General features: G+C 40.3%; 1 protein-coding gene across 1 annotated transcript; it reads left to right on the forward strand.

Annotated features, from left to right (window-relative positions):
* The first annotated feature begins 5,439 nt into the window (after positions 1-5,439).
* LOC138962929 (organic cation transporter protein-like) lies at positions 5,440-25,053 on the forward strand. Its single transcript, XM_070334894.1, has 11 exons — positions 5,440-5,615; positions 6,217-6,370; positions 11,980-12,268; positions 13,050-13,153; positions 13,515-13,669; positions 14,001-14,169; positions 15,429-15,641; positions 16,067-16,293; positions 16,629-16,804; positions 21,273-21,424; positions 22,691-25,053. The coding sequence occupies exons 2-11, from the start codon at positions 6,228-6,230 to the stop codon at positions 22,785-22,787; spliced, it is 1,725 nt and encodes a 574-aa protein (XP_070190995.1). The 5' UTR covers positions 5,440-5,615; positions 6,217-6,227; the 3' UTR covers positions 22,788-25,053.
* Positions 25,054-27,615: the final 2,562 nt, after the last annotated feature.

The following is a 27,615-nucleotide window of genomic DNA, read 5'->3' on the forward strand; positions in this document are numbered from 1 at the left end:
TTCTTCAAATCTACCTTTTCAAAAACTTTAGACAAGAATGATAAATTAGATACAGGACGATAATTCTTCAAAATATTGACATCAAGACTAGTTTTTTTGAGAAGTGGTTTGACAAGTGCAGTTTTAAACAATGATGGAAAAACACCAGATAACAGGCTATCATTGACAATTTTGAGTAAGAGGTATGGGTGTATGTGCGTGCGTGCGTGTGTGTACGTGCTTGCGTGCGCGCGCGCGCGCGCGTGTGTGTGTGTGTGTGTTCAAAATTGACTATTCGACATCTTCAGTCCTCGACCGTTTGTTCTCTTGACATTTTGCTACCAACCTCTGGTCGTGCTCGACCTGTTGTCACTCTCGACGTTGTGACTCTCCACCAACAGTCCACGGCTTTTTGTGTCTCGGCTTTTTGGTTCAGTCAAAGCAATATACCGGGTCATTGATGAAATACCGAGCTTTTTTGTCTTTGTACCACTCAAAGTTGACGCAACAACCTACCGTTTTTGACCGCTCATGCAATTGACACCTGCGTCAGGAGAAATGGAACAACACAAGAAGTACGCAAGATATTGAAACACAACAACATGTCCTGGATTGAAAATTGATTTGTATTTCTCTTCGTATGGAAAAGTTGCCAAGTCGTGCCTTTCTTAAGTTTTCGTCGATTTGTTTATTTTATGGTACCTTACGTTGTTGTTAATGCGATTTAAGGAAAAAGGAGGGGGGGGGGTGTCTTTTTTGAGCGGCAATCACGTTATCTTTGTAATGGAAATCTTTGATCCGAAAAGTGTACGAGATAGCCAAGTGAATTGCCTTTAATGGCAGAAAGTTTGAATGAAATTACATGGGAATAAATGTTTTTATCTCGGGTACGAAACTTGATGCAATAATTTGTTTAGCAAAGTTTATGATGAAATTCCTTTTCAAGATCTCACACATTCTCTCAACATGCGGTATATTTAATATTTGAGCTTTCTGAATTGGTAATCTATGATTAAGTATACTGAAATGAAAAAAGAAAGCGAAGGCTTCGGGCAAAATGTTGAAATGATTTTCAAATTTAAATATATTTGAAACACTTTATGTTGTCATTCAATTCAGATAGCCTTCACTTTATATATTGATCTTTAAGGCAAAGTACAATTTTCTATTTTGCACAGCATCGTGAATTTAACTGGTTATACACACAAAAACAACAACACTTAGGCCCATACTATTTAGTGTTGATTCAACATATTTTAAATCGGGTGTTTTATGCATATTTTACATAAAGGCAACGTAAAAAGTGGTACAGAGTATTCGAAAATTGATCATCATTTATATTAATGTAAAATACACCAATTTAAACGATAAATGTTACATTATGTTGTAAATGTGAACATAAAATAGAAAGTGTCCAAAATCACCTAGAATCATACAAGTTTGGATCAATTTCCCTAATTTGACAATAATCTAATAAAACGGAGCTGCTATTTTGTTGCTACATTAACAAAATTCTATACTTTAAAACCGCACAATACAATTGGTACAACCATTCTATCATATTAACTCAATTTGAATATCAATGGACAACAACAATTTACTACAGATCTTGAAAAGGCTCAACATTGAACGGGAGACTTTATCAAATAATCACATTTTACCCATTTAAACTAATTATAATATTTAAGAAGAAAATATTAAAAGCGAAAGACAACCTCCATTTTATGATTTTTAAAATATTCAAATACTGGCAATTTTTTTTATGTTAGGCCTATTTGTTAAAAAAAACACGACTACTTTAGTTTTCCGGTTTTAACCCCCTGCCTCCACTTATCTCAGTATTCAGGAAAAGCAGTTTGAGCGATTGTTGTAATGCCTCCTGAGATTTACTTCAGCTGAAATAGTTGTATCATCTGCAGACATCAAGTTACCGTTCGATTCTGTCAAAAATATACTTCGCACACAAAATATGCACGTGAATCATGATTTTTATCTCGTATCCTTAAACTTCAGGGTCCGTGTTATCCAGTTCTCTGGTGACTGCACGTTCTCGTTCATCCGAGTTTCCGTCTTTGCAGCAAACACAGCCTCGTGCACTGCAAGAAGAAACAAGTCGCGTGAAGCAACATCAAAACATTTAGTCAATCTGTCGTCCTGAAAAACAAATTAACAACCCGAGATCAGCCATCATCAAGACTAGTAAGGCTGTTCGACGTTAGACCAGGCCGACTGCGCGGTAAGTTGGTATGCCGTGTAAGTTTAGACTCTAATAAACTCACTAATGTACACAATGTGAAATATATCGTTCAGTTTTAGTCGTCCTTTCGACGGTTCAAAGTGAAACATGCCGTAAAAAAACGCTTTTTTTTAGGGTAGGTGTAGTCAAGGACCCGTGACGTCATACCCAAATAAGGCTCAAATCCAATAAACAAGTCAAGTCAAGTCAATATTTATTTATTCAAAACAAAATAGGGTTACATGAATACAATAGATAAGAATTGCAATAAACACGACAAAAAAGATATATGTAATAATGAGACACAACACTTCTAATTTCTTTTCTTTATTTGGTGTTTAACGTCGTTTTCAACCACGAAGGTTATATCGCGACGGGCACTTCTAATTAACCGAAAATAAATCAAGCTTAATTCATAACAAAATAATTGTAATCATACATTTCTTTTTTTCTTCTTTTTTTACAGGAATGTATATGTTTCTGTGTGTGATCAAATAATCAGAACTCTTTCAAAATACTCTTAATAAAATATATTAAATGCAATAACTTTCGTTTCTTTGTTAATTCAAATAACTGTTTAAATTTAACTGCATTTGAATTTCTACGAAAATACAATGGTAACAACCTTTTCCTCACATTTTCAAAAAAATGACACTGAAATATATAATGAAATTCATCTCCGAGTTCTCCAGACTGGCATTTAACACATATTCTTTCGTTATGTGGTATATTTAACATTCGGCCTTTCTGTATTGGCAATTTATGATTTAATGTTCTAAAACGTAAAAAAGAGAGTGCTAGGTTATTGGGTAAAATGTTCAAATAATTTTCAAATATAAATGCATCTTTAAACAATCTATAATTCAAACAAGTTTCTTTTTCATTTAATTCTGAAAACCACGATTGTATATATTGATCTTTTAGGCATTGAAACGTTTTCAATTTAAACCATTTTTCGGAACATCGTAAATTAAACTGGTCATGCCAAAAACCACTTAGACCAAGAGCATTTAAAGTTGTTTCAACATGTTTTAAATAGGGTGCTTCATATATGTTATTTACATAGAGGCGATGCAAAAAACGGTACAATACATTTGAAAACTTATTACTATTATTACAGTCCACCAATTTAAACCAAAAACTAAATATTCTATTTTTTTACGAGGAGATCTAGTGGAAATTTGCCTAATTCGCCTAATACCATACACGTTGGGGTCGACTTTCTCAATTTCAAAATAATCTTATAAAAACGTAGCTGCAATTTTATTGCTAAATTTACCAAATTTGGTCCCCATACTTCACAGCCATATAACATAATCGGTGCAACTATTCTATCAAACAATTCAATTTGAATATCTATGGACAACGACAATTTTCTACACTTCTTTAACAAGCTAAACATTGCTGGAGAGGCCTTATCATATAACAACTTTTGTGATGTATTAAACTTATTATTATAATTAAAAATAGACCCAAATATTGAAAACCAAAGACGACCTCAACTAATTCATCTTTGTATTTAAATAAATTATAATGGCAATTTTCGTATTTTACCTCTTGAAAAAACATTTTCGTTTTTTTGGCGTTCACCCGCAAACTCCACAGATCGCAGTATTCGGACAACACATTAAGCGAGTCTTGTAATGCTTCTAGGGATTCTGCTAAAATGGTTGTATCATCTGCATATAATAAAATAAACATTTTAAACATCAGCTCAGCATCATCCGGCTGTAAGTCCAACATAGCAACCTCTCTTTCAATAGTAGGGAGGTGTTCAGTTTTATCAAACATATATAAGCTTGTAAATCATTTAAATACACAGCAAACAATGCAGGTGACAAGTTTTCCCCTTGATGTACACCGGTAAAACATTGAAAGAAATCTGACTTTTGGTTACTTACCAAAACACATGACTTGGCCTTACTATACACATTTTGAATAATATTTAGCATTCGCCCATTTATACCAGCGTCAAACATCTTCTTCCATAGAAAAGCTCTTTTCACATAATCAAATGCTTTTTCATAATCAATAAAAAGACAATATAGAAAGTAATCAATAATACTATGTTTTTGAGCAGAAGAAAGGCCGATTTTCAAATACATATATATATTTCTGACCAAAACACTGCTGTTGAACATCTAAGCTATACCACTGAAAAATACATCCTTAACTTTTTGTGTTCAGTGTATGTTTCACTACTTCTCACACAAACCTCTGTAGATTGCTGACGTCATCAAGAGTCTCGGGCAGCTTTGTGCCCATGGTCTCGGGCAGCCAGAGAACGAAAACCCCAAACACCAGGGCAGGACCGCCCATGACGATCAGTGGCAGGGCATTGGCCAATCTTTCTCCCACCAAAATGCCCTGTTTTGACAAAAAAAGTAAAAGCAGAGAACTGAGGGGGAAATCGGCGTTTCTTTGTTTCCGTTGTTCTTTGTTTGTTTAAATGCTTGGGAGGTTTTGTTTTGCGTGTAAGATCCCTTTCTATTCCTATCAAGGGGGGTTTGGTAGGGGTGGGTTGGTGGGCTCTTGTTAAAAGCCAAATAATGCATGTTAGGATCCAAAAGGCGGCAGACAATCTAAAACTCAGTAACTTTATTACGTTGACTTTGTAGGAGAAGATTCCTTTGCCCCTGACGACTTTCCCTTGAGCGCGTAACACTCAAAGAGAACACCCCAAATCCAAGTAATACAAAGCTAGAATTCAAAACGTGGCAGACACCATGCAACTCTGTAAGCTTACCACGTCTGCTATGTAGGGGGCGACAATGCTTCCGGTCCGTACAATGGTGACGCCGACACCCATCGCTGAAGCTCGAATATATATCGAGAGAGAGAAAGAGAGAGAGAGAGAGTGAGAGAGAGAAAGAGAGAGAGAGAGAGAGAGAGAGAGAGATAGAGACAGAGAGACAGAGAAAGAGAGAGAGAGCAAGCAAGACAGAGAGAGAGACTGCGATAGAGAGAAAGAGACAGCGAGAGAGTCAACCGGCAAGCTCAGTACAGTGCAATAGTTTCTGGCGTGCCACCTCTCAGGTACGTTACAGAATGCTCCCCGCAAACACCCGTTGCCTAGACCATTCTCGGCGAGCGGTCGCCATTGTTACGCTTCAGTGACCCCAGACAATGGTACTCGTACCGAGCGCTTGCTAACGCTCGCGAGCGCCACAACAAAACTATGCGTTGTCTAGAAAACGTTCGCAAACGTTCTGTGGCGCTCTGCCTATGCAACGCACCCCAGGTGCCTGTCCTTGGTCTACTTGTTTCGGATGGCTGTTCACACAGAACGAAGAGTAATGCTGCGTTGCTCAACATCTCAGGATAACTGTGAAAAGAACAGCTTTTGAACATGTTAAACCCGCATTGATTGATAAAGACAGTGCCAGTTCACCGCGGGTAGGTGAGTGTGCAATCATAATTCCTTTGCCTTTTTTTGCGGTTTTGAGTTTGGTTTTGTTTCTTTGGTGGAGCTTGTTTTGTGCTTGTCTTGTTTGTTTACTTATTATTTTAACATCATGCTTCTGTATTAGTGCCGCAGTCACTGTATTTCTGTGCAGGTGAACTTTAAGAGAAGGTCAGCAAATATTGCTGATTTGTTATTGTCTATTTTTCATTCATTTATTTGTGTGTTTGTGCATTAATTCATTTATTGATGTGTCTATCTGTCTATCTATCTATGCAATCAAATGAACATGTATTAAGTCATTTATGTTGTGTGTATTTATACATTCATTTTACTTTAGTTATCTTTTTTCTGTATGTATGTGTCTATTTACATACTACCTGTTTATTTATGCATTTATGTATTCATTAATTAATCAATTTATTTATTATTTAGTTTCTATTTTTCATCAAATGATTTATGGATTCGTTATTAATCTTTTCATTTATCAAATAATGTTTTTTTTTCTAATCAACACGTTTTTCTCTCTGTCTTTTTAATTTAGAGCTTGGACCGCATGAAATCGTCTTTAATCTGAGAAATGTGTTTGGCATTTCAGCCCTGATCATCATGAAGTTTGACGACGTGCTGAAGCAGATAGGGGAGTTTGGACCCTACCAGAAGAGAGTGTTCTTCCTCACTGCCCTGCCCTCCCTGCTGAGTGCATTCGAGGCCATCAGTGTCGTCTTCACTTTCAACATACCCAATCACAGGTACAATTTGATTGACATTTTATTTGAGGATGAAAGTCGCTTGTTCATGTCAATCAAACCATTTTTTTTATCATTGTGTGTCTGTGCGTCCCAAGGACAGCTTGTAAGAAAAGGCATAGCCTGAAATCTCAATCCCTGTAAATTAAAGTTCAATTCAATTCAATTCAATTCAATTCAATTCAATTCAATTCAATTCAATTCAATGCTTGTTATGCTCACAGGTGCCAAGTGATTGTCTCACTTAGTCTGCAAAAGGAAATACACTTGCATCCGTCTCTAATAGCACTAAAATGCTTAAGAGACAATAGAAAACGCTCGCGCTGGACCCGGCGAGTACTCTTCAGACTGGCTCGCTCAATAAATATAAATGTTTGGAATGTCTGTGGTGTGAATGTTGGTTTCTGACCAGAAATGCAGATCTATCTCTGGCCGATTCATAGATTCAACCTACAAACTGCGACCTCATCTGTGATCAGATGGCCAAGCAATGCGTGAAATCTTTTATTCTAAAGCCTTATGGCTCGTTTCGACAAGCATTAAACGGATGAAATTAACCACATGCAGTTTATTCTCCAGAAAAATGCACACAAAAAAGGGGTTGGGTTCGGTGATTTGTACATAAACGTCTTCCTCGCGATAGATTCGCTTATTATTTTGTCTTATGAAGCCGTCATCAACACGAACACAATGATTGCAGAAGCAAACTCTGTACCTACACGACCGAGACACAAGACTGATTATTTCACAGCTGCAATGAGAATAGAGAACAAAGACGTTTTGGGTAAGCTTACTCACGTCAGGTCTTCACTGACAAGCTAGGAACAGACGGAAAATTCCGAACAAAAGTAAATGACGTCAAAGTCTCTTTCGCTTTGCGTGTAACTTTGTCATGACGTATTTTTGTGTGACGCGTTCGGCTGTTCTATCAGGTCAATGGCTGCGTGTTGCCCCGCCGGTGTGAACTCCTCCTACGGCCAAGTCGTTTTTGTGGTTTATTTCGCATTTAGGTCCCAGGTAACATTATGAAGTTTTAATACGATCAATCGGACCTATTATCAAGTTAGTGTATCAACTTTTGAACGAACTGCGCCCAGTAATTTCCCAGCAATAAGCTGTTAAGTGGAGAAAGACAGACAGACACACAATTAAAGTCTGCTAAGCCCTAGTACTAGCGTACTCGGGGATAAACAATTATAACTTACCAGCCAACTCACTTAGTCTTTTGCATAATTATATCAATCACAGGTACGCCTTAACGGACTGGATTGGCCCGGAGGGGAGGATGGGGGGGAGGGGGGTGTTGATAGGCTGGTTGTTGCGTTTTTAACGTCCTTTCTGCCGAAATGGCTATGCGGGACGAATTAATGTTTATTTACGTGTCAGTTCACATGGCAGTCTCCGAATATGGAAGTATTTATATTAAGGTCACATGTTGCTTCCAGTCTTGTTACAAATCTTGATCTCCTTTAAAAAGGTGAAGGGGATGGATGGGGAGGGAGTGTTCGGAGAGAGAGAGAGAGAGAGAGAGAGAGAGAGAGAGAGAGAGAGAGAGAGAGAGAGAGAGAGAGAGAGAGAGAGAGAGAGAGAGATAGGTGGAATGGGGGGGGGGGAGTTGTGGGCCATTCAGGGATATAATTCAGAGATGTTACAAGGATTTATTTTCTTCGCAAATTCACCAAAATGACCATAACAGTTATGGCAATTTTACAAATTGTAAGGCAATCTGGCTTAACTTGTCTCACACCGCTCATAACGAAAATACATCTATGTCATTTTTCCCCACTCACTCTGCGGCTATATCTTCTCGCCACCAACGCCATTCATTCCTTAACATTTTTCATGATGTACCCAGCAGGCTTTTTCCGACCTGGCCTATTCAGTTTTGAATAAGAACTTCAAGTCAACTTGTAATGACTAGGCCGACAGGCTATGTGGTGCGCATGTAGACACATTGGGTAAACACTCTCACACACACACACACACACACACACACACACACACACACACACACACACACACACACACACACACACACACACACACACACACACGCACACACACCCGCACCCACATTCAAACACCATCACCACTACCACCTCCAACAACACCATTGCCAACAAACAAACAAACAAAACACGCAACAACTCTCAACATAAAAGTGAAGGTTCAAGGGAATAACGACCCCGTTCGTTCTTAATTACGTCGAAAAGTAATAATGGATGAAAACGAACATTGAAAAGGGATCTGCCCAGGAAAGGCGCAAAGTAGACCAGAACATTGAAAAGGGATCTGCCCAGGAAAGGCGCAAAGTAGACCAGAACATTGAAAAGGGATCTGCCCAGGAAAGGCGCAAAGTAGACCAGAAAAAAAATACATGGCCTTTTACGCACCAAGGCACCCTTTGAAAACGTAAATAATGTACTGTACTTTCAAAGGCAGCCTTTGCTGAATGAAATGTCTCCTACATGTACAATGATTGGGTTTTATTCCCCCCTCTGCTTCTTTCTCTCTGTAAACTTGTAGGGCTAGTTATTTTTCGGTAACTTACCCAACAACCAAAATCACTTACCCAACAACGGGCCTGAATCCTCGATAGCTCATGGGTAGAGACTGTACACATTGTGGATCTACTTTTTGCGACTCAAAAGTTCAGAACACTCTAATGTACAAAATATACATTTCTGGAGCAAACAATACAACCATGCCGCATTTAAACCAGCAACTACAGGCTTGCACACATGAATCTCAATATAAAATCCATGAGTTAATGTTTGGTTGTTTTCTGAATTCAGATCTGCCGTGCACAATCGTTTATCGCTTGCAAGATTCCAAGGAAAAATAACTCTCATATTTTGTCTAGCGACACGAGTAGTTCCCCTTCCAGATTTCGGCTGCATCGACAAGACTGCAATTCGACGGTCAGTTGTCAACAATATTTCATTTTATAAACAGATCACACGCAATCAATTGCAAACATTTAATCAAGTTAAAGAATATGCAGCGGTTTCATACACTATTTTGCCCCAGAAAAATGAACTTCATACAGTTTTTAACGTTGGAACACGGGTGTAAAACTTCGTCTGCTAGTCACATTTGAGGAAAGAACATTTCATGAGCGAAAACCAAAACATGAACAGAACACACACTATCTGCCTTTACCGCCACAGCAGAATGACAACATAACTGTGTACTTGATTTTAGTTCAAAACATGGAAACTGTCAAGAAGTGTTAACAGAATTGAATGATTTGCACGGAACTATACAACCGCGCATTAATCGATCGCCTGCGCAGGTAGACTGGTTGGGTGAATATGATTCGATCAAACTTTCGCACAAAAACTCCTCTTTTATTTGAATAACTGAGGAAAGGAGGAATAAAGAGGTGAAGCTCGCATTTTTCATGATCCGCTAACTTCGACCATTATTTTTGATAATCAATGAGACTCGGCATGTAACCTCTACATGTCTTTCCTTCTGTAAGAAGGTTTTGTATAACTGAAGGGCTCCGCTTTTTGGACGAGTAGACATTTTGCAACTGTCAATTGCCAACAAAAAACAAAAAACAACAACAACAACAACCACTTACTGATAAAAACAGCACTGAAGAAATCATAAAGACTTCTATAAGTCAGATGGCAAGAAACGGGACGCCTGACAGGCACCTGAAATTAGCGGTGTCTTTCACTTATGCAGTTCTTATGGAAACAAATCAGGAAAGTTCGAAGCGAAATAAAACTCGACAGGTTTAAGGAACTTAGAGGCAATACGTTACAATGTTACATGTCTGTCAGACACTTCCGGCCTCGGTAAATATACACATAGCAAACACAATATTATTTCGTACCAAAACTAAAACATTCTTTCCCGTGTCGTTTCATTCACACTTTTTATTCCAAGTTAAGGGTCTTTAATGGCATAGAAAATCGGAATGAAATAACACGCGAATGAATGTTTAAAGGGCAGCTGTCGGGTTGCCTGGTCTCAAAAATGCGCGGAGTCGCGTGCAAAAACGCGTTTAAGAGTTTTCCGAGTTGATTCAACTAAAGACTGTTGATTTGGTCCAGAAGAAGACACTTTCATCATTAGTTTGAAACCATTAAAATGGTTCTCACAATCCGCAAAAAAACGAAGCAGTTGGCAGGCCGAAACGACTCAAAATCCGCGACCGACAACTCTGTCAGCACAAGAAAGACGCCGCAGCGTTAGCCTTGCTGTGACGTCACTCGAGGAAGCCGATAAGGCCGCTGTGAAGTTTACAGTACAATGTAGACTACAGCTGGACATCTGTACTAATGCTGTACGCGTGATTGATTCTTGCACAAAGTAAAGTATTAGGATGGTAATATCTTCTCAAGACCCACGTTCACATTTTCTCTTCTTTGATCTGACCGACTGCAACCTTTACAAGTCATTTCTAAAGTGGTTCACATGCTGTTGCTACTCATCCAGTTCACCCGGTTAAACCATAACGTTGCTCAAACAAAGACCCTCGTGTTCCTTGTCAGCAGACACTGTACACTTATGAAGAAGGTCCGCTTGAGGTGTCACACCAATTACCGTGTACGTGTGAGGTACTGAATTCAAGACAAAAGCCAACTCTGTCGGTGTGGAAAATGGGGGAGGGGGGTTCGGCCGCAAAAAATCAAAGATGAATTTGTCAAACTGTGTTTGTGATGGTTATCGTGTGTGTTTGTGTGTGTGTGTGTGTGTGTGTGTGTGTGTGTGTGTGTGTGTGTCTGTGTGTGTCTGTGTGTGAGTGTGTTTGTGTGTGTGTGTTTGTGTTCCTCGACGCGTGACAATATCTGCCAATAAGTTGAACAAAAACAGGGTTCAAGTGGAACAAAAGCAGGAGCGGGACAGAAGACATGTTATGAACTCCGTTTTTTACTGCGAAATTTTGGCCTGGGAGAAGTCACCCCATCCTAAGTTTCTCTTCACCTACTCGTGAAGTATGCTTGAGGGCTTGACTAGACAACCCGATTGCGCCCATTTCACGGCATAAAGAGAGAGCACCGTTCAACCCGGCCGATTCCGCGGCTGACGTCACGCGTCCAAGGGAAGTAATTTTCGAGCGGGCTGCATTGCCTCGGCCAAGAATGCAAACTTTCTTCGATTAAAGACATTGTAGCATGTCTAAAGTCTTCGGACTTGTGTTATCAAGCTGTCAAAATCACCAAGTAACTTTTAAGTATAGTTTCAGTTACATGATAACTCATTCTAAGGAACAGATTTTGAGAGCCACAACCCGACAGCTGCCCTTTAAGTTGAGGTAAGAACATGGGTGCAATATATATATGTATATAATTTTATTTTACTAAGTTTAGGTAAAACAAATGACCATACGTACGGGTGTGCTTTTTCGACGAAAAAAAAGGGATTTCCATCAAGGTACCTGACATCTTATTTTATTTTATTATTTCACACCTCGCGTCACGTCACGTCACATCACGTCACGTCACGTCACGTCACGTCACGTCACGTCACGTCACGTCATGTCATATCATGTCATGCCATGCTAGCATGCTATGCCATGTCATGTCTTGTCAAGTTCTGTCATGTCCTGTCATGTCCTGTCACGTCATGCATTGTAATGTTTCTCTTTTTTTCAGATGCGCCATTCCTGGTTACCCAAACGACCATTTCCACGTGACGAACACCTCGTATGCCTCGATTCTCAACCAGTCCGTGCCTCGCCAATTGGACGGCACGTTTTCAAAATGTCGCCTCTACAGTGACGTCAGCAATGACGTCATCGTGTCGAATTTCCAAGACGCCAAATGGAGCAACGCGACGGACGACGGTTTCAACGAGACATCGTATTCAGCATCGAGGAACACACACGATTGTACGAAATGGGTGTACGACCACTCTGTGTTTGAAACTACCATCGCCTCTGATGTGAGTTTGCAAATAAACGTTAGAAAATGGTATGCATGCTTGTCTTGCGTCTCCAGCGCTATATTTGTCGATATAAGCGCTATGGCAAGACGTCGGCCTTACATATTTGACGCAATTACGGCGTGACTTGCGAGTAGTGTTGCAGTTTATACAACTGCATCGACTCCAGACCAGCTACAATAAACAATAAACAACAACCTCAGATAAAATAAGATAAAATAGAATAAGATAAGATACGATAAGATAAGATTAAATAAGATAAGATAGAAATAAGATTTAAAAAAGGATAAGATAAGATAAGATAAGATAAGATAAGATACGATAAGATACGATAGGATAAGATGAGATAAGATAAGATAAGATAAGATAAGATAAGATACGATAAGATAACTTATCAGGAACTTTATTTTAGAGGCACACTCCTACCCGTGTAAAAAAAAACAAGCAGTTCACTGGCTGAGATTTCGAATGACTTTTACATGCTATACTTAGCTTTTACACTTAGTTCCATTCCAAAACCAAAATCCTCACGCTCGCTGCGCGGTCTGGTGCTAAGGACATTGGCCCTCAACTTTGATCAACTTTGGAGGTTTGTTGTTCCAGTCCTGGCTGCGCCTAATGGGGTTTAAGATTCTCTGTTTAAGATAAATGTGGCGTGTGTCAGTTTTTGGATATACGGTCCTTTATTGTATGAATGAAGGGCTGATATTGTGTACAATCATTTTGAAACGAAAGTCCACTGTAAATGACCTTGCCTATGTCTTGGCCTGATTGATTGCAGTTTGACGTGGTGTGTGACCGTAGTGTTCTGAGGGCCAGTTCAAACCTCATATCAGAGATGGGATGTCTGTTTGGTACTTTCGTCTGCGGTTTTGTTGCTGACAGGTATTGTCTGATATATAATAAAAGTAGTGTCAGATAAACAGTTATTTGTTTGCTTATTCTTGTGTATGACGTTATTTTAGCCTTAGTTTGGGAATTTCGTCTGCGTTTTATTGCTGACAAGAACTGTCTGATAAATAATTATTTCTTTTGTTAATTCATGCGCCTGATGTAATTTAGCTTTGCAAAAACATGAGTGAATGTGGGGGTTTCAGCCCATGAACGAAGAAGAAGAGGAAAGACTTGTAGGTTGCTGTACGTGCTTCTTTCCTCGTTCTGTGCGAGGGTTGTATGAAAACAAAACAAATATGTTCGCGTTGACCTCGGACATAAAAATTGATCTGATCTGATTTAATCTTTCCAGGTTTGGTCGGAAGATACCATTCTACATAGGCGGCTTGGCTCTGGTCGCTGGAGGTTTCGGTATCGCTTTCACCGACAACTTCATCGCGCTCAACGTCTGTCGCTTCGTCCTCGGTATGGCCCGCCTGGCTCTCTGGGTCAACGGCATGGTCATTGGTGAGTGACGCAGCTACATGGAGGACGTCAGCCGGGCGTCAGCCAAAATAAACTCCTGACAGAATGTTTCCCTGCCAATTTCAAGAAGTACAATTATCTACACAGAGAAAAGCAAGTCATGATCTTGCAATTGAAGCAGATTTTACCCCCACATTCGATTTATTCGATAACGAATAAGAAAATACAGATTGTGCTTTGATTCTAATTTCAATGTCAACATTCCATTTGTTTGTCACACATTAGACTCCACGAGTGGAATACATGGTCCAACGTTTGATCAGCAGCATTTTGAGGGGAGGGGGAAATATATATAAACAAAGCTCCATTTCAGGGATGGAGATTGTGGGACCGTCAAAGCGGGTGTTTGTTGGAATCTTCATGGGGCTGTCTTGGTGCCTGGGAATGCTGCTCCTGCTCATCTTCACATACTTCATCAGGAACTGGAGATACCTGGAGATCGCTCTGTCTGTCCCATCCATCTTCCTCCTCGCCTACTGGTGGTAAGCACACTTTATTTGGAGTGTCTGCTTAAATGAGACACGAAAACAACTAAACAAACAACAGGGATGAAAATTCTCCGTTTTTTCCGACTTTTCCGATTAGTTTCAATGGGCCATCCGATTTATTTGTGCGATTCCGGTTTTTTTACGGTACGGTTTCTGTTTAAAGACGAACAGTCTCATCCTTCTCAAACAAAATGGCGAGCGCGAAAGTTCTCCAACGTGACAAGGATCGACTTCCCGATTCATGCTCCAAGAACAAATTCCGATGGGATTGGATGGACAAACACATCGATGATGTTCGAGTTGGGGACGTTATCCGAAAATTGGACGAGGAAGGCGTGGTGAAGTGCGTGTGTTGCGGAAAAAACATTAAGTATGGTCAGGCCTGAAAGTCTCGGTCATTGTTTTTTGAGCGGGCCGAGACTAGTTGGCAGTCGTGTCGTAGATTGTTGACACACTCTCTCTCTCTCTCTCTCTCTCTCTCTCTCTCTCTCTCTCTCTCTCTCTCTCTCTCTCTCTCTCTCTCTCTCTCTCTCTCTCTCTCTCTCTCTCTCTCTCTCTCTCTCTCTCTCTCTCTCTCTCTCTCTCTGTTTTGCACCCACTGACATTTTTTTCCCCGGGGCAGCATGCCCCTGGACCCCCCCCCCCCTAGTAGTCTGAAAGTGATATAAAATTCTATATATATATATATATATATATATATATTTCATGACAATACCAGCTTGTTGTAATCCCTTTTTAATGCCTGAAAAAGAAGTAGATTTGCTTTCAAATGAGCACCAGATTGCTTCATTTTGTATGTATTTTGGGGCCATGTTTGAATCCAATTTTAAGGCTCAGATAGCCCCAGATTGCACCAAATTGCACCCTTGAAAAAAAAAAATTTCCGGGGGGGCATGCCCCCGGACCCCCCTAAAAGTCTTGGCGCTTCGTGCCTGCGAAACTTGGCGCCTTCGAATTTTTTTTCAGTTTTTTTTTTTCCTTCAGTTTTCATCCCTGAAACAAGGATGTCTCTGCTGGAATTTCTTTCCAGAAGTAAAATCCCTGAAGTCCAAAGCGAACACAAATTCAAGAAGACGCTCATCGTGCAGTGAAAGCAGCTTATCAGAAAGTTGAGCAGGGTTCTTTTTTCCACTTCTTATATCCGAGGCTGTTCTTATCCGGAGCCCACATAGTTCTTTCCTATAGCCTAAGCGATGTTGGCTATATCCGAGTTCCATAAAAGTGGGTTGGACTGTATATACTTATAATTAAAGGTTGATCCCGGAGTCTCCCCGCTGGTTGGCCTCCAAGGGTCGCGAGAAGGAAGCTCTGCAAGTTCTGGAGAAGATCGCCGCCTCCAACAAAACCAAGCTGCCCGAGGTTGATGACGTCACGAGCCTCCTCGATGCTGACAAGTGCCTCAGCTTCAAGTTTATCTTCACGTCACGGGAACTGATTGTGCGCATGCTCATCATTTTCAGCAACATGTGGGTGAAATTATTAAATATTTTCCCGTATGTGTTTCTTTCTTTGTTCTCCATGACACGTTATAAGGGATCGATACTCTGTGGAGCATCATATCAGTCTCTCTCTCTCTCTCTCACACACACACACACACACACACACACACACACACACACACACACACACACACACACACACACACACACACACACACACACACACACAATTCAGCATAAAAACTCCCGTCTAACACAAATTGTCCGATGTTTCAGGTTTGTTGTGTGTGTAATCTAACACAAATTGTCCGATGTTTCAGGTTTTGTGTGTGTGTGATCTAACACAAATTGTCCGATGTTTCAGGTTTGTTGTGTGTATGATTCAACACAAATTGTCCAATGTTTTAGGTTTGTTATGTGTGTGACCTAACACAAATTGTCCACTGTTCCAGGTTTGTTTTGTGTGTGATCTACTACGCGCTCATCTTGAATATCACCAACCTGGCTGGAGACATCTTCATTAACTACCTACTCAGCGCAATTGTGGAAACCGTGGGCTTTGGCGTTCCCTACTTTCTGTTAGATAGGATGGGACGTAAGCCTGTCTACTGCATTGCTATCATGGTGGCTGGCTTTTGCTGTGTTATCTCCCTTGTGCCAGACATCCTGGGAGCACCAGGTACAGTGGTCGTTGCATGTTTTTATCTGTTTATTTGTCTGTCTGTCTGTCTGTTTGTTTGTCAGTTTTTCGGTCTGTTAGTCTGCCTAATCAAATCGTATATAAATGTCTGCGTGTCTGTCCAAATTTGTGTTTTGTTTTTGTTTTGTATGTGTTGTTTTTCGTCTGTCACTCATTAACTCGATTTGACAGTTTCCAGTATCCCTCAGATTTTCCTTTGCCAAACAATCCGAATAGTTGTTTGTACGTGCGTGCTTCCTCATTGTAATTTGCGCTTTGTATGGCCCTCTCATTTTGATTCATTTATTTTATTGATTCCCTAATTTCCTTTGCAGACTGGGTAGTCGTGACACTGTCTATGATAGGCCGGTTCTGCGTGTGCATTTGCTATAGCGTCATCTACATGTTCGGGGCAGAACTCTTCCCGACTGTCATCCGGGGATCTGCCATGGGCATGGGAGTTACCTTCTCGCGTATTGGCGGGCTTCTCTCCCCCTATCTGGCGGACGTGGTAGGTTGGGTTACTGTTACGGTGTTTCTGTTGCGTGGTGGGGGAAGGAGAGGGCAATCAATCAATCAATATGAGGCTTATATCGCGCGTATTCCGTGGGTACAGTTCTAAGCGCGGGGATTTATATATTTTTTTAAATTTTTTTTATGCAATTTATATCGCGCACATATTCAAGGCGCAGGGACTTATTTATGCCGTGTGAGATGGAATTTTTTTTACACAATGCATCACGCATTCACATCGGCCAGCAGATCGCAGCCATTTCGGCGCAAATCCTACTTTTCACGGCCTATTATTCCAAGTCACACGGGCAAGGGGTGGGTAGCGCGCGCGCGCGCGTGTGTGTGTGTGTTTGTGTGTGAGTTTGTGTGTGTGTGTGTGTGTGTATTTGTGTGTGTGTGAGTGTGTGTGTGTGTATTTGTTTGTGTGTATGTGTGTGTGTGTGTGTGTATGTGTGTGTCTATGTGTGTGTCTATGTGTGTGTCCATGTGTGTGTGTCTCTGTGTGTGTACTTTTTCTTCTGCATTTATGGGCTGAAACTCCCACGTGTGTGTGTGTGTGTGTGTGTGTGTGTGTGTGTGTGTGTGTGTGTGTGTGTGTGTGTGTGTGTGTGTGTACGAGAGAGAGAAAGAGATAAGAGAGAGTTAGAGAGAGAAACAAAGAGAGAGGCGGGTTGTATGCGTGTGCTTATATGTATATGTCTCTGTGTCCCTATGTCTGTGGGTGTCTTTCTCTGCTTCTACCGTCTAGCAAAAACGAAAGAAGTGTTTTCCACCACCTAAATGGCAGTTCCAAGCTAATTGGCTGAAGAACTGTCAGATCGGTGTATGACAAACAGAACAGATCATGTATGCCATGTGAGACAGAGATTACAAAACGTCCATATTTTTGTTTTTTTGCAGGGCATTCTGGCAATGTCATGTCATGTAAAACAGATATTACAAAATGTTCATTGTATTTTCTGCAGGGCATTCTGGCAATTTCATGTCATGTAAGACAGATATTACAAATTGTTCATTGTATTTTCTGCAGGGCATTCTGGCAATTTCATGCCATGCAAGACAGATATTACAAAATGTTCATTGTATTTTCTGCAGGGCATTCTGGCAATTTCATGTCATGTAAGACAGATATTACAAAATATTCATTGTATTTTCTGCAGGGCATTCTGGCAATTTCTTGTCATGTAAGACAGATATTACAAATTGTCATCATTTTCACGAGTTTTCATTCACAAGCACATGGGAAATAAATCTCATGTTCCCCAGGCAATAAATCCCCGGTTACCATAGTTGCAGGAAGCAGGTTATACATGGATAATCAAAAGCAAACCCAATAGAAACGCTCGGGGATTCTTCGGCTCTTTTCATTGGTGTTTCCCCAGACCTAAACAGACGACACGACACTGCTTTGCAAAGTTCCAAAAACGAACTGGCAAACTGGCAAAAGTAAACAACAACAAAAGCTACTTCATGAAAGGTCATACATTCATCAAAAACACATGAAACCTAGCGATATGTTTTGTCTTCTTACAGAGTCATGGAGTGCGTGTATCTGTGTTTCGATACACAGACGTTCGGAGAAACACGAACGTCAAGTTCAAGTAAAACGACCCCTGACACACACATTTTGACCCGTGCACAAGACGTTGTATCGATAAACGAAGCACAAATAAGAAACATTGTCATCATTTTCACGATTTTTCATTCACAAGCACCTGGGAAATAAATCTCATGTTTCCCAGGCAATAAATCCCCGGTTACCATAGTTGCAGGAAGCAGGTTATACATGGATAATCAAAAGCAAACCCAATAGAAACGCTCGGGGATTATTCGGCTCTTTTCATTGGTGTTTCCACAGATCTAAACAGACGACACGACACTGCTTTGCAAAGTTCCAAAAACGAACTGGCAAACTGGCAAAAGTAAACAAAAAACAAAACTACTTCATGAAAGGTCATACATTCTGTGAAGGAAATCACGAATAACATTGACAGGCAAAGTTTATAGTGATAGCCTCCACGCTTTTAGAGCGCTAACCAGAGATAGTAGCGTGACGTAGAGAAGTGTATGGCACGTCTGTGAATTCAACTCGCTCGCCGAGAGAGTTGACTTTGCACATCGCAACGAAAGTATAGTTACACTTAACCACTGTCCAGCGACAGGGAGGGGTTGTCACGGGAATCGACCGGGAGAAAGGAAGCCCGAGTAGAGCACTTAACAGGTAAATGGAATAAGCATTTGAGTATCGTTAATGTTTATCGCATAAGTTGAATCGACTAACACTGTAACTTTAAACATAGCAGACAGATATCTAAGACAAGATGTCCGCTATTTATGTTGTGCAGTGCGTCGTATAACCGGTCAGACAGGAAGGTAGTGACCAGATGACGGCACCAAGGATCTGAGAAGTCGCCGTAATTATCTTACCTATTGGCTCGCCTAGCGGAGATTCGACGGGATTTATAGACGCTAGAGCACGGTTATTTTGTGTCCATATAGTTGGACCCTAGAGGTCACTGGGCGATAGTTACTGCGTAGACCGAGGTCGCCAGTAAAAGGATTTAGTAGTAAATACATTTCCTAGTGTACGGCTATAGAAGCTGTGTGATTCTGTGTAGGACCAGAATTAAAATATGTCTACAAGAGCTTGCTTACTTAAGAGATACAGAATAGTTAGTAGACAGTGTAGACGGTGATTTTTGACTATACAAGAGCCGTGAGTCGTTACACTTAAAATAGATATCGTGCGCCTATGAGGTCACGGACTGGTTGTATTTCTTTACCTGATTGAAGAGTAGAGAGTTTTGATAGCGCAATTGTACGATATTGTCATCTCTAGTTGTTTTTGCTACAAAACTGAGTACCGGATTTTTTGAGTATCTAACCTTTATGTTCATGATTGTGTGTATTTGTGTGTATGCTGTCATAACTGATTAATACAGTGGAGGGAACTTACATTTGGAGTTGTGTTTGATTCCTGTATGACAGCGTACTAGCGCATTTGCATTCATTCACACATTCATCAAAAACAAATGAAACCTAGCGATATGTTTTGTCTTCTTACAGAGTCATGGAGTGCGTGTATTAGCCATTGAGTAAAAGTGTTTTATCACCATTGCTTTATTGTTGTTAATTCGTCTCCAGAAATATGTTTTGTTTTAATCTTGTGTCGATACTATTTAACTCTGCCTCGTTATTAGCCATTGAGTATAACTGTTTTATCACCATTGTTTTATTGTTGTTCTTTGGCCATTTACGTTGAATGACTTGTTATACATTGACATTGATAGTTTTATTCTTCTTCTTCTTCGTCGTTCGCTAGATAGTTTTATTATAAGAACCTTTTTTTTTTTTTTTAATTCCTATTAACTCGATGTTCTTTAACTATGTTTGTAAATTGTTAGAGGATCTTTTAGTAGAAGTGTTTAACTGTCGAAGCTGCTTTTACCTAAGAGACCGACTGTATATTGTGCTGTTGTACTTGTCAGACTTGATTGTACCAAGTCCTTCACATGTTGTAATGCGCTTAGAGCCAAATATTTTTGTTTTTTGTAAGGGATAGGCGCAATATAAATACACTTTATTATTATTATTATTATTATTATCTGTGTTTCGATACACAGACGTTCGGAGAAACACGAACGTCAAGTTCAAGTAAAACGACACCTGACACACACATTTTGACCCGTGCACAAGACGTTGTATCGATAAACGAAGCACAAATAAGAAACAATAATAAAAACAAAGAAAATAGCAACACGATATGCAAACATCTAGATTAACAAAGCCGAGTAAGCAGAATGACAGGTCTAATGAAAAACAAAGAGGTACAGAGTCGGAAACAAGATCGCGATTCTTTCCTTCGCTGCACGACGCAAGTCTTATGTGACCTTTGACCAAACGTAGCTTCCACATTCAATCACCGTGCTCAGCTTAATATTTACAACAGAAAGCCGAGGGGGTGGAATACCGAGATGAACCTACAGAACTGTGCATCCTCAAACCTGACATATTCATCCCAAAATTTAATGAACTCAAAAACACAGAAAGTTGCTTTCACACGCCATCTTTGATTGCCAGTGGTTATCAAACCGGGACTCGTGTGGTTATCAGCACGGAACCCGTGTTTCAAAGCATGGCTCCCTGGGTTGATTGTGCACTTATTTTCTCACTACCAAAATGATGACAAAAACGATGTTTGATGGTTTGTTGACAGACCAGCTTTTTTGTCGGTCCTCGGGGGGCATATCGACTTTGTTCATTGTATTTTGTGCAAGGCATTCTGGGAATGTAGGTCATGTAAGACAGACACTATAAGTTGTTCATTGTATTTATCGCAGGGCATTCTGGAAATGTAGGTCATGTAAGACAGCCACTAAGCTGTTCATTGTATATTGTACAGGACAATCTGGCAATTTAAGTCATGTAAGACAGCCACAATAAGTTGTTCATTGTATTTCTCGCAGGGCATTCTTATCGGAGGACGGCTAGAGAATTCTCTTTCTCTGGTGGTCATGGGCAGTCCGGCACTGGTTGTGGGGCTCTTCGCTCTCTGGCTGCCCGAGACTATGGGCACAAAGCTGCCCGAGACTCTTGATGACGTCAACAACTTACACAGGTTTGTTCATACTTTCATCATACTATCCTGAAAAAAGGCAGTCTGCCGAAATATTGATGAAGATAATTCCAAACCTGGTTCTTGTTGTGTCCTCTTTTATTTAAATGCTTTCAGGTTTGTTCATTCTAAACAGAATTGTTCCACTTTTGAGAGAATGTCTATAGAATGTGTGAACACGTTGTTACATTGGGCATACAGTTCTACTGGCGACAGTAAAACACAATGTTCACGTGAACACTTGTGAACACAATGTGTCTATGTCAGAAAGTGTTAAACATGTTGCAGAAATGTGTCCATGTCAGAAAGTGTTAAACATGTTGCAGAAATGTGTCTATGTCAGAAAGTGTTAAACATGTTGCAGAAATGTGTCTATGTCAGAAAGTGTTAAACATGTTGCAGAAATGTGTCCATGTCAGAAAGTGTTAAACATGTTGCAGAAATGGGTACAACAGTGGAGCACTTCTGTTTAAGCCTGTCCTTCATTGCACGAAGTCGACTTCGCGTAGCTCACTTCACGAAGCTTCCGGAAAGAGAATTCGTCCCTTAATTGAACTACTTTCAGCATAGCTTCGCGAAGTCCAAGCGAAGGCACTCTGCTCTTTCGAGTGGGGTTTCTACGTCCATCTTGAACCCAGAAGCACTATTCTGACAAAAAAGAACAACTGCGTCACAAAGCTACGGGGTAGCTTTGCATGTCAAAACTAGCGAAGAGAAGTAGGGTACAAAGTACTTCGCCGTAGCTATGGGTTTTCGGTATAAATTAAAGACTTAGCGAAGCTTTGCCAAGTCGACTTCGTGCTCAGTCAAGGACGGGCTTTAGATCGTTGTTTCACTGTGCATGTTTTGTATGTGTGTAGGCTTATATGTGTTTGTTTATTTGTGAGTGTTTGTGCATTTGTGTGTGTGTGTGTGTGTGTGTGTGTGTGTGCGTGTGTGTGTGTGTGTGTGTGTGATCTCTGAATTAGTTATTTTACTTAAATGCACTTTCATTCTTTCTCTTCTCAGCAAAGCGCTAATGAAGCTATATAGACTAAGCATATATTTGTTTGACAAAGTGTTAACACAAAATGGTGAATAACGAACACGGTTTGTGAGCATCATTTGCATCACCTGGTCTTCTTTTCTGATTAAAAAGACACCATAAGTGACAATGGTATTTGCACTTGCATCCTTATGCTGCTTCTCTTTTTTCACTGTCACCCTGTAGGCTTGAAATGCGCTCAATTTCTGTGCATGACTTGATTTTGAAATAATTCTTCTTTTCAGCAAACGTGGTTGTTTTTGCTGTCAAAAGAATAAGCCAGATGTAAGGGAGACTACTGTGAATGGAAACAAGGACGCACTGGCTTCTTCCCCTTGCTGATGACTTTTTTTGACATTTTGGGGGAAAGTTTATTATGTTACATTTTTTTCCTAGAAGGTACTTTTTCGTAAATCACCAAAGATATATGTTCAAGCTTCAACATGGGATAAGAGCACCCTTCCAATTTGACACATATCACAAGTCGACTTCCTGGTTGACTTCTTTGCTAAAGCCTGAACTAACTTCTAAACTGACAAACATACCAATATATCAATCTGCAAAATGATTCAGCAAAAATCACCACTTTGCTAACAGAGAAGCAAATAATGCAAGCTCTTGATATTTTTACTATACGTTTAAGTGGAAGGAGGATTTCATCCGATGTTAAAGCATGGTAAGATCTGGAGTGGTTTTCCTCGGCGTTTGTATCTAAAGGATGGTTCTTTGAAGAAACTGAAGAAAGACTGTTCTGTGTATTCAGAGTATGAATAGTTTATGTATGTAAAATGTCTCGATTTTTTCATACGAATTTGTGTAAACTGATATTTACTTTAACCTGTGTTAATGGGCGGTTCTGGTGAGGTTATGCCCCCTCTTTCTTTCGGCTGGTAACAGGCGGAACCTCGCGGCAAGATCACACGAGAAAGGAAAACAAGTCGCGTAAGGCGAAATAACAACATTTAGTCAAGCTGTCGAACTCACAGAATGAAACTGAAAGCACTGCATTTTTTCACAATGACCGTAGTCCGCCGCTCGTACAAAAGGCAGTGAAATTAACGAGCCTGTTTAGCGCGGTAGTGGTTGGGCTGTGCTGCAAAGCACGCTTTTCTGTACCTCTCTTCGCTTTAACTTTCTGAGCGTGTTTTTAATCCAAACATATCATATCTATATGTTTTTGGAATCAGGAACCAAAAAGGAATAAGATGAAATTGTTTTTAAATCGATTTCGGATATTTAATTTTAATCATAATTTTTATATATTTTTTATATTTAGAGCTTGTTTTTAATCCAAATATAACATATTTATATGGTTTTGGAATCAGAAAATGATAAAGAATAAGATAAACGTAAATTTAGATCATTTTATAAAAAAATAATTTTGATTACAATTTTCGAATTTTTAATGACCAAAGTCATTAATTAATTTTTAATCCTCCAAGCTGAAATGCAATACTAAACTCCGGCCTTTGTCGAAGATTGCTTGGCCAAAATTTCAATCAATTTGATTGAAAAATGAGGGTGTGACAGTGCCGCCTCAACTTTTACAAAAAACCGGATATGACGTCATCAAAGACATTTATCCAAAAAATGAAAAATATGTCCGGGAATATCATACCTAGGAACTCTCATGTCAAATATTATAAAGATCGGTGCAGTAGTTCACTCTGAATCGCTCTACACACACACACGCACAGACAGACAGACAGACACACACACACACACACACACACACACACACCCACACACACACACACACACACACATACACCACGACCCTCGTCTGGATTCCCCCTCTATGTTAAAACATTAAGTCAAAACTTGACTAAATGTAAAAACGTGCATTGGTCCCAAATAGCATGTCGCTTTGGTAACAGTTCGTGTGTAAGTCGTGCATTTTATACGGTAAAAAAGACAATGGTAACAGGCGGAACCTCGCGGCAAGATCACAAGAGTTGTCTCGCGTTATCACCCCAGGAGTACTCATTTACATTGCATACATAATTGTATATTCGTGTAAGTATAAAGGGGTGGGTTAAGAGTGGAGATTTTTTCGATCTCCCAGGTCAACTTATGTGCAGACCTGCAAGTGACTTATCCCCCTTCGTGTGTACACGCAAGCACAAGGCCAAGTGCGCACGGAAAAGATCATGTAATCCATGTCAGAGTTCGGTGGGTTATAGAAACACGAAAATACACAGGATGCCTCCCCCGAAATCGGCGTATGCTGCCTTGAATGGCTGAGTAAAAACGGTCATACACGTAAAAATCCACTCGTGCTAAAACCATGAATGAACGTTGGAGTCTAAGCCCATGAACGAAGAAGAAGAAGAAGTATAAGGGCGATTAGAACTATAGTAGGACCTGTGCACTGTTCTCACGAGGAGTGTGCCTTTACATTTAATGTATATCAAAACTCCCTGACCGTCCTGTCATCAAAATATTGCAGTACGGGTATCTAGCTGTTGGTGTCACGCAAAACCATTGTATGAGGCTGATTTACTTATTCGATTCTGATTGCATATTGACTTCTGAAACTAAAATGCATACTTTCTGAATTGACTTTTCTTTACTTTTGTCACTCTTTAATAAAGATATGTTATGAAAATATGGAGTTTCTTGTTGTTATAGTTCTTTCACACATGTCGACATTCTATAATGCAACTCAGTAGCATCTAACACAAAACACACACACACACACACACACACACACACACACACACACACGAACAAACACACACACCCACACACACCGGTATACACACACACACACACACACACATACACACACACACACACGCACACACGCACACTCATGAAGCACATTTCCAATATCACGTTCGTACATGCATACCCGTCCCATTCACATGGTCACATTGATCACATTTGTAATGACACTATACGTAACATTTCCTTTTAATCGTAAAAAGTTGCATACAAACGTAGACGTTTCTGGAGCAAGCGTTCACTTTATCAAAACATTTTGCAGTTATCTTGGTTCCCCAATCATCAAAATAAGCTATCAAATAAGAAGAGGGACAATAGCAAAACCACATGCAAAAAACAACAGCAAATAAACTGACAAGACAAGAAGCGATAAACATTAACAGTCAAAACAAGGAAAAGAGAAAACTCCAACCAACGAAAGTTCAGCTGCTCCCACAAAGGACTGGGTGGCCTAGTGGTAACGCACTTGCGCTCGGAAGCGAGAGGTTGCGAGTTCGACCCTGGGTCAGGGCGTTAGCAATGTTCTCCCCCCTTTCCTAACCTAGGTGGTAGGTTCAAGTGCTAGTCTTTCGGATGAGACGAAAAACCGAGGTCCCTTCGTGTACACTACATTGGGGTGTGCACGTTAAAGATCCCGCGATTGACAAAAGGGTCTTTCCTGGCAAAATTGTATAGGCATAGATAAAAAATGTCCACCAAATACCCGTGTGACTTGGAATAATAGGACGAAATGGTTGCGATCTGCTGGTCGATGTGAATGCGTGATGTATTGTGTAAAAAATTCCATCTCACACGGCATAAATAGATCCCTGCGCCTTGAGTCCGAGTCTGGAGATATGCGCGCGATATAAGATTTCATATAACATAACACATGTCACTCAAGTCATGAGAAAAGAAAGAGAGGGAGGTCGAGAAACAGCTGGAGGCGTGACACAGAGGCAAAACTGAAGAGGCAAGGCAAAGAAGCGGAAAGAACAGCCCAGGAACAGGGTGCGATGGAGAAATGTCGTCAATGGCCTATGCCCCGCTGGGGGCAAAGGGCCTAAGTAAGTAAGATGTAGCAAACTGCCTCAGCTGAAACACGCTCTACACAACATCAAGAGCCTGAGGACAGTACTGCAATGGATCCCCTCCCACTGTGGTGTACAAGGAAACGAAGAGGCGGACAGGATGGCAAAGCTGGGTGCAGAAGATGAGCAAGAGAACAACCCTGTGAGCCTGACAGAGATGAAGACCATCATTAAGTCTCTGCACAGGACGCCCCAGCCACAGGACAGCTACCACCTGCTATCCAGACCACAGCAGGTGGTCATCTTCCGCCTGAGAACGGGACACAACAGACTTAACCAGCATCTCCACGGTAAGCTGCATGTTGTGCCTTCCCCCATGTGTTCTTGTGGAGAAGCAGAGCAGGACACGGCCCACATCCTACGAGACTGCAGGAACCACCAGGTGCTGAGAGAGGAAATCTGGCCATTGCCGGAGTCCCTGCACAACAAGCTGTACGGGCCACTGGCTGCGCTGCAGAGGACCACTAATTATATCTCAAGATCTGGACTCCAAGTGTGATCGGCGATCGAAAAGAAGAAGAAGAAGTAAGATGTCACTCATGTATCAACTCTTCGTTTGCAGACATAAATTCATCAAAGGTATCGAGAAACAAGTCACGAAAGGCGAAAATACAACATTTAGTCAAGCTCAGTCGAACTCACAGAATGAAACTGAACGCATTGCATGTTTTCCGCAAGACCGTACACTCGTAGCATCGTCTGTCCACCGCTCGTGGCAAAGGCAGTGAAATTAACAATCCAGAAAAGCGCGGTAGCGGTTGCGCTGAGGAGGATAGCACGCTTTTCTATATCTCTATTCTGTTTAACTATCTGAACGTGTTTTTAATCCAAACATATCATATTTATATGTTTTTGGAATCAGGAACGGACAAGGAATAAGATGAAATTGCTTTTAAATTGATTTCTTAAATTTAATTTTAATCATAATTGTTGTATTTTTAATTCTCAGAGCTTGTTTTTAATCCGAATATAACATATTTATATGTTTTTGGAATCAGAAAATGATGAAGAATACGATAAACGTAATTTTGGATCGTTTTAGATAAATATAATTTTAATTACAATTTTCAGATTTTTAATTACCAAAGTCATTAATTAATTGTTAAGCCTCCATGCTTAAAAGGAGTTGTTGGTCTTACGGAATTAATATCAAGATTATTGTTTAAAGCATGTCCATCTGTTATAACAATTAACATGAGAGGAGAGGAGTTTGCAAATGTTTTGATGCAGAGAATTTAAAACCCGTTTTGGACCGATGTTTTTAAACATTATAAGAAACTACATGGAAAATGTGACCCTACAACCTTTAACGATTTTGTATCAGAATGTTTACATTATAATGTTAATATTCGCAGAGATAAAAAGACAGTGTA

Source organism: Littorina saxatilis, linkage group LG3 (assembly GCF_037325665.1).
Source record: "Littorina saxatilis isolate snail1 linkage group LG3, US_GU_Lsax_2.0, whole genome shotgun sequence".
In the NCBI taxonomy this organism is placed as follows: domain Eukaryota; kingdom Metazoa; phylum Mollusca; class Gastropoda; order Littorinimorpha; family Littorinidae; genus Littorina; species Littorina saxatilis.

What these genes read in the sequence shown, in the direction of transcription:
- LOC138962929 (XM_070334894.1), top strand. Translation starts at nt 6,228, where the DNA reads ATGAAGTTTGACGACGTGCTGAAGCAGATAGGGGAGTTTGGACCCTAC. An exon ending in AAACTACCATCGCCTCTGAT is followed by an intron (nt 12,269 to 13,049) that starts GTGAGTTTGCAA and finishes GATTGATTGCAG; the next exon opens with TTTGACGTGGTGTGTGACCG. An exon ending in GGTCAACGGCATGGTCATTG is followed by an intron (nt 13,670 to 14,000) that starts GTGAGTGACGCA and finishes GCTCCATTTCAG; the next exon opens with GGATGGAGATTGTGGGACCG.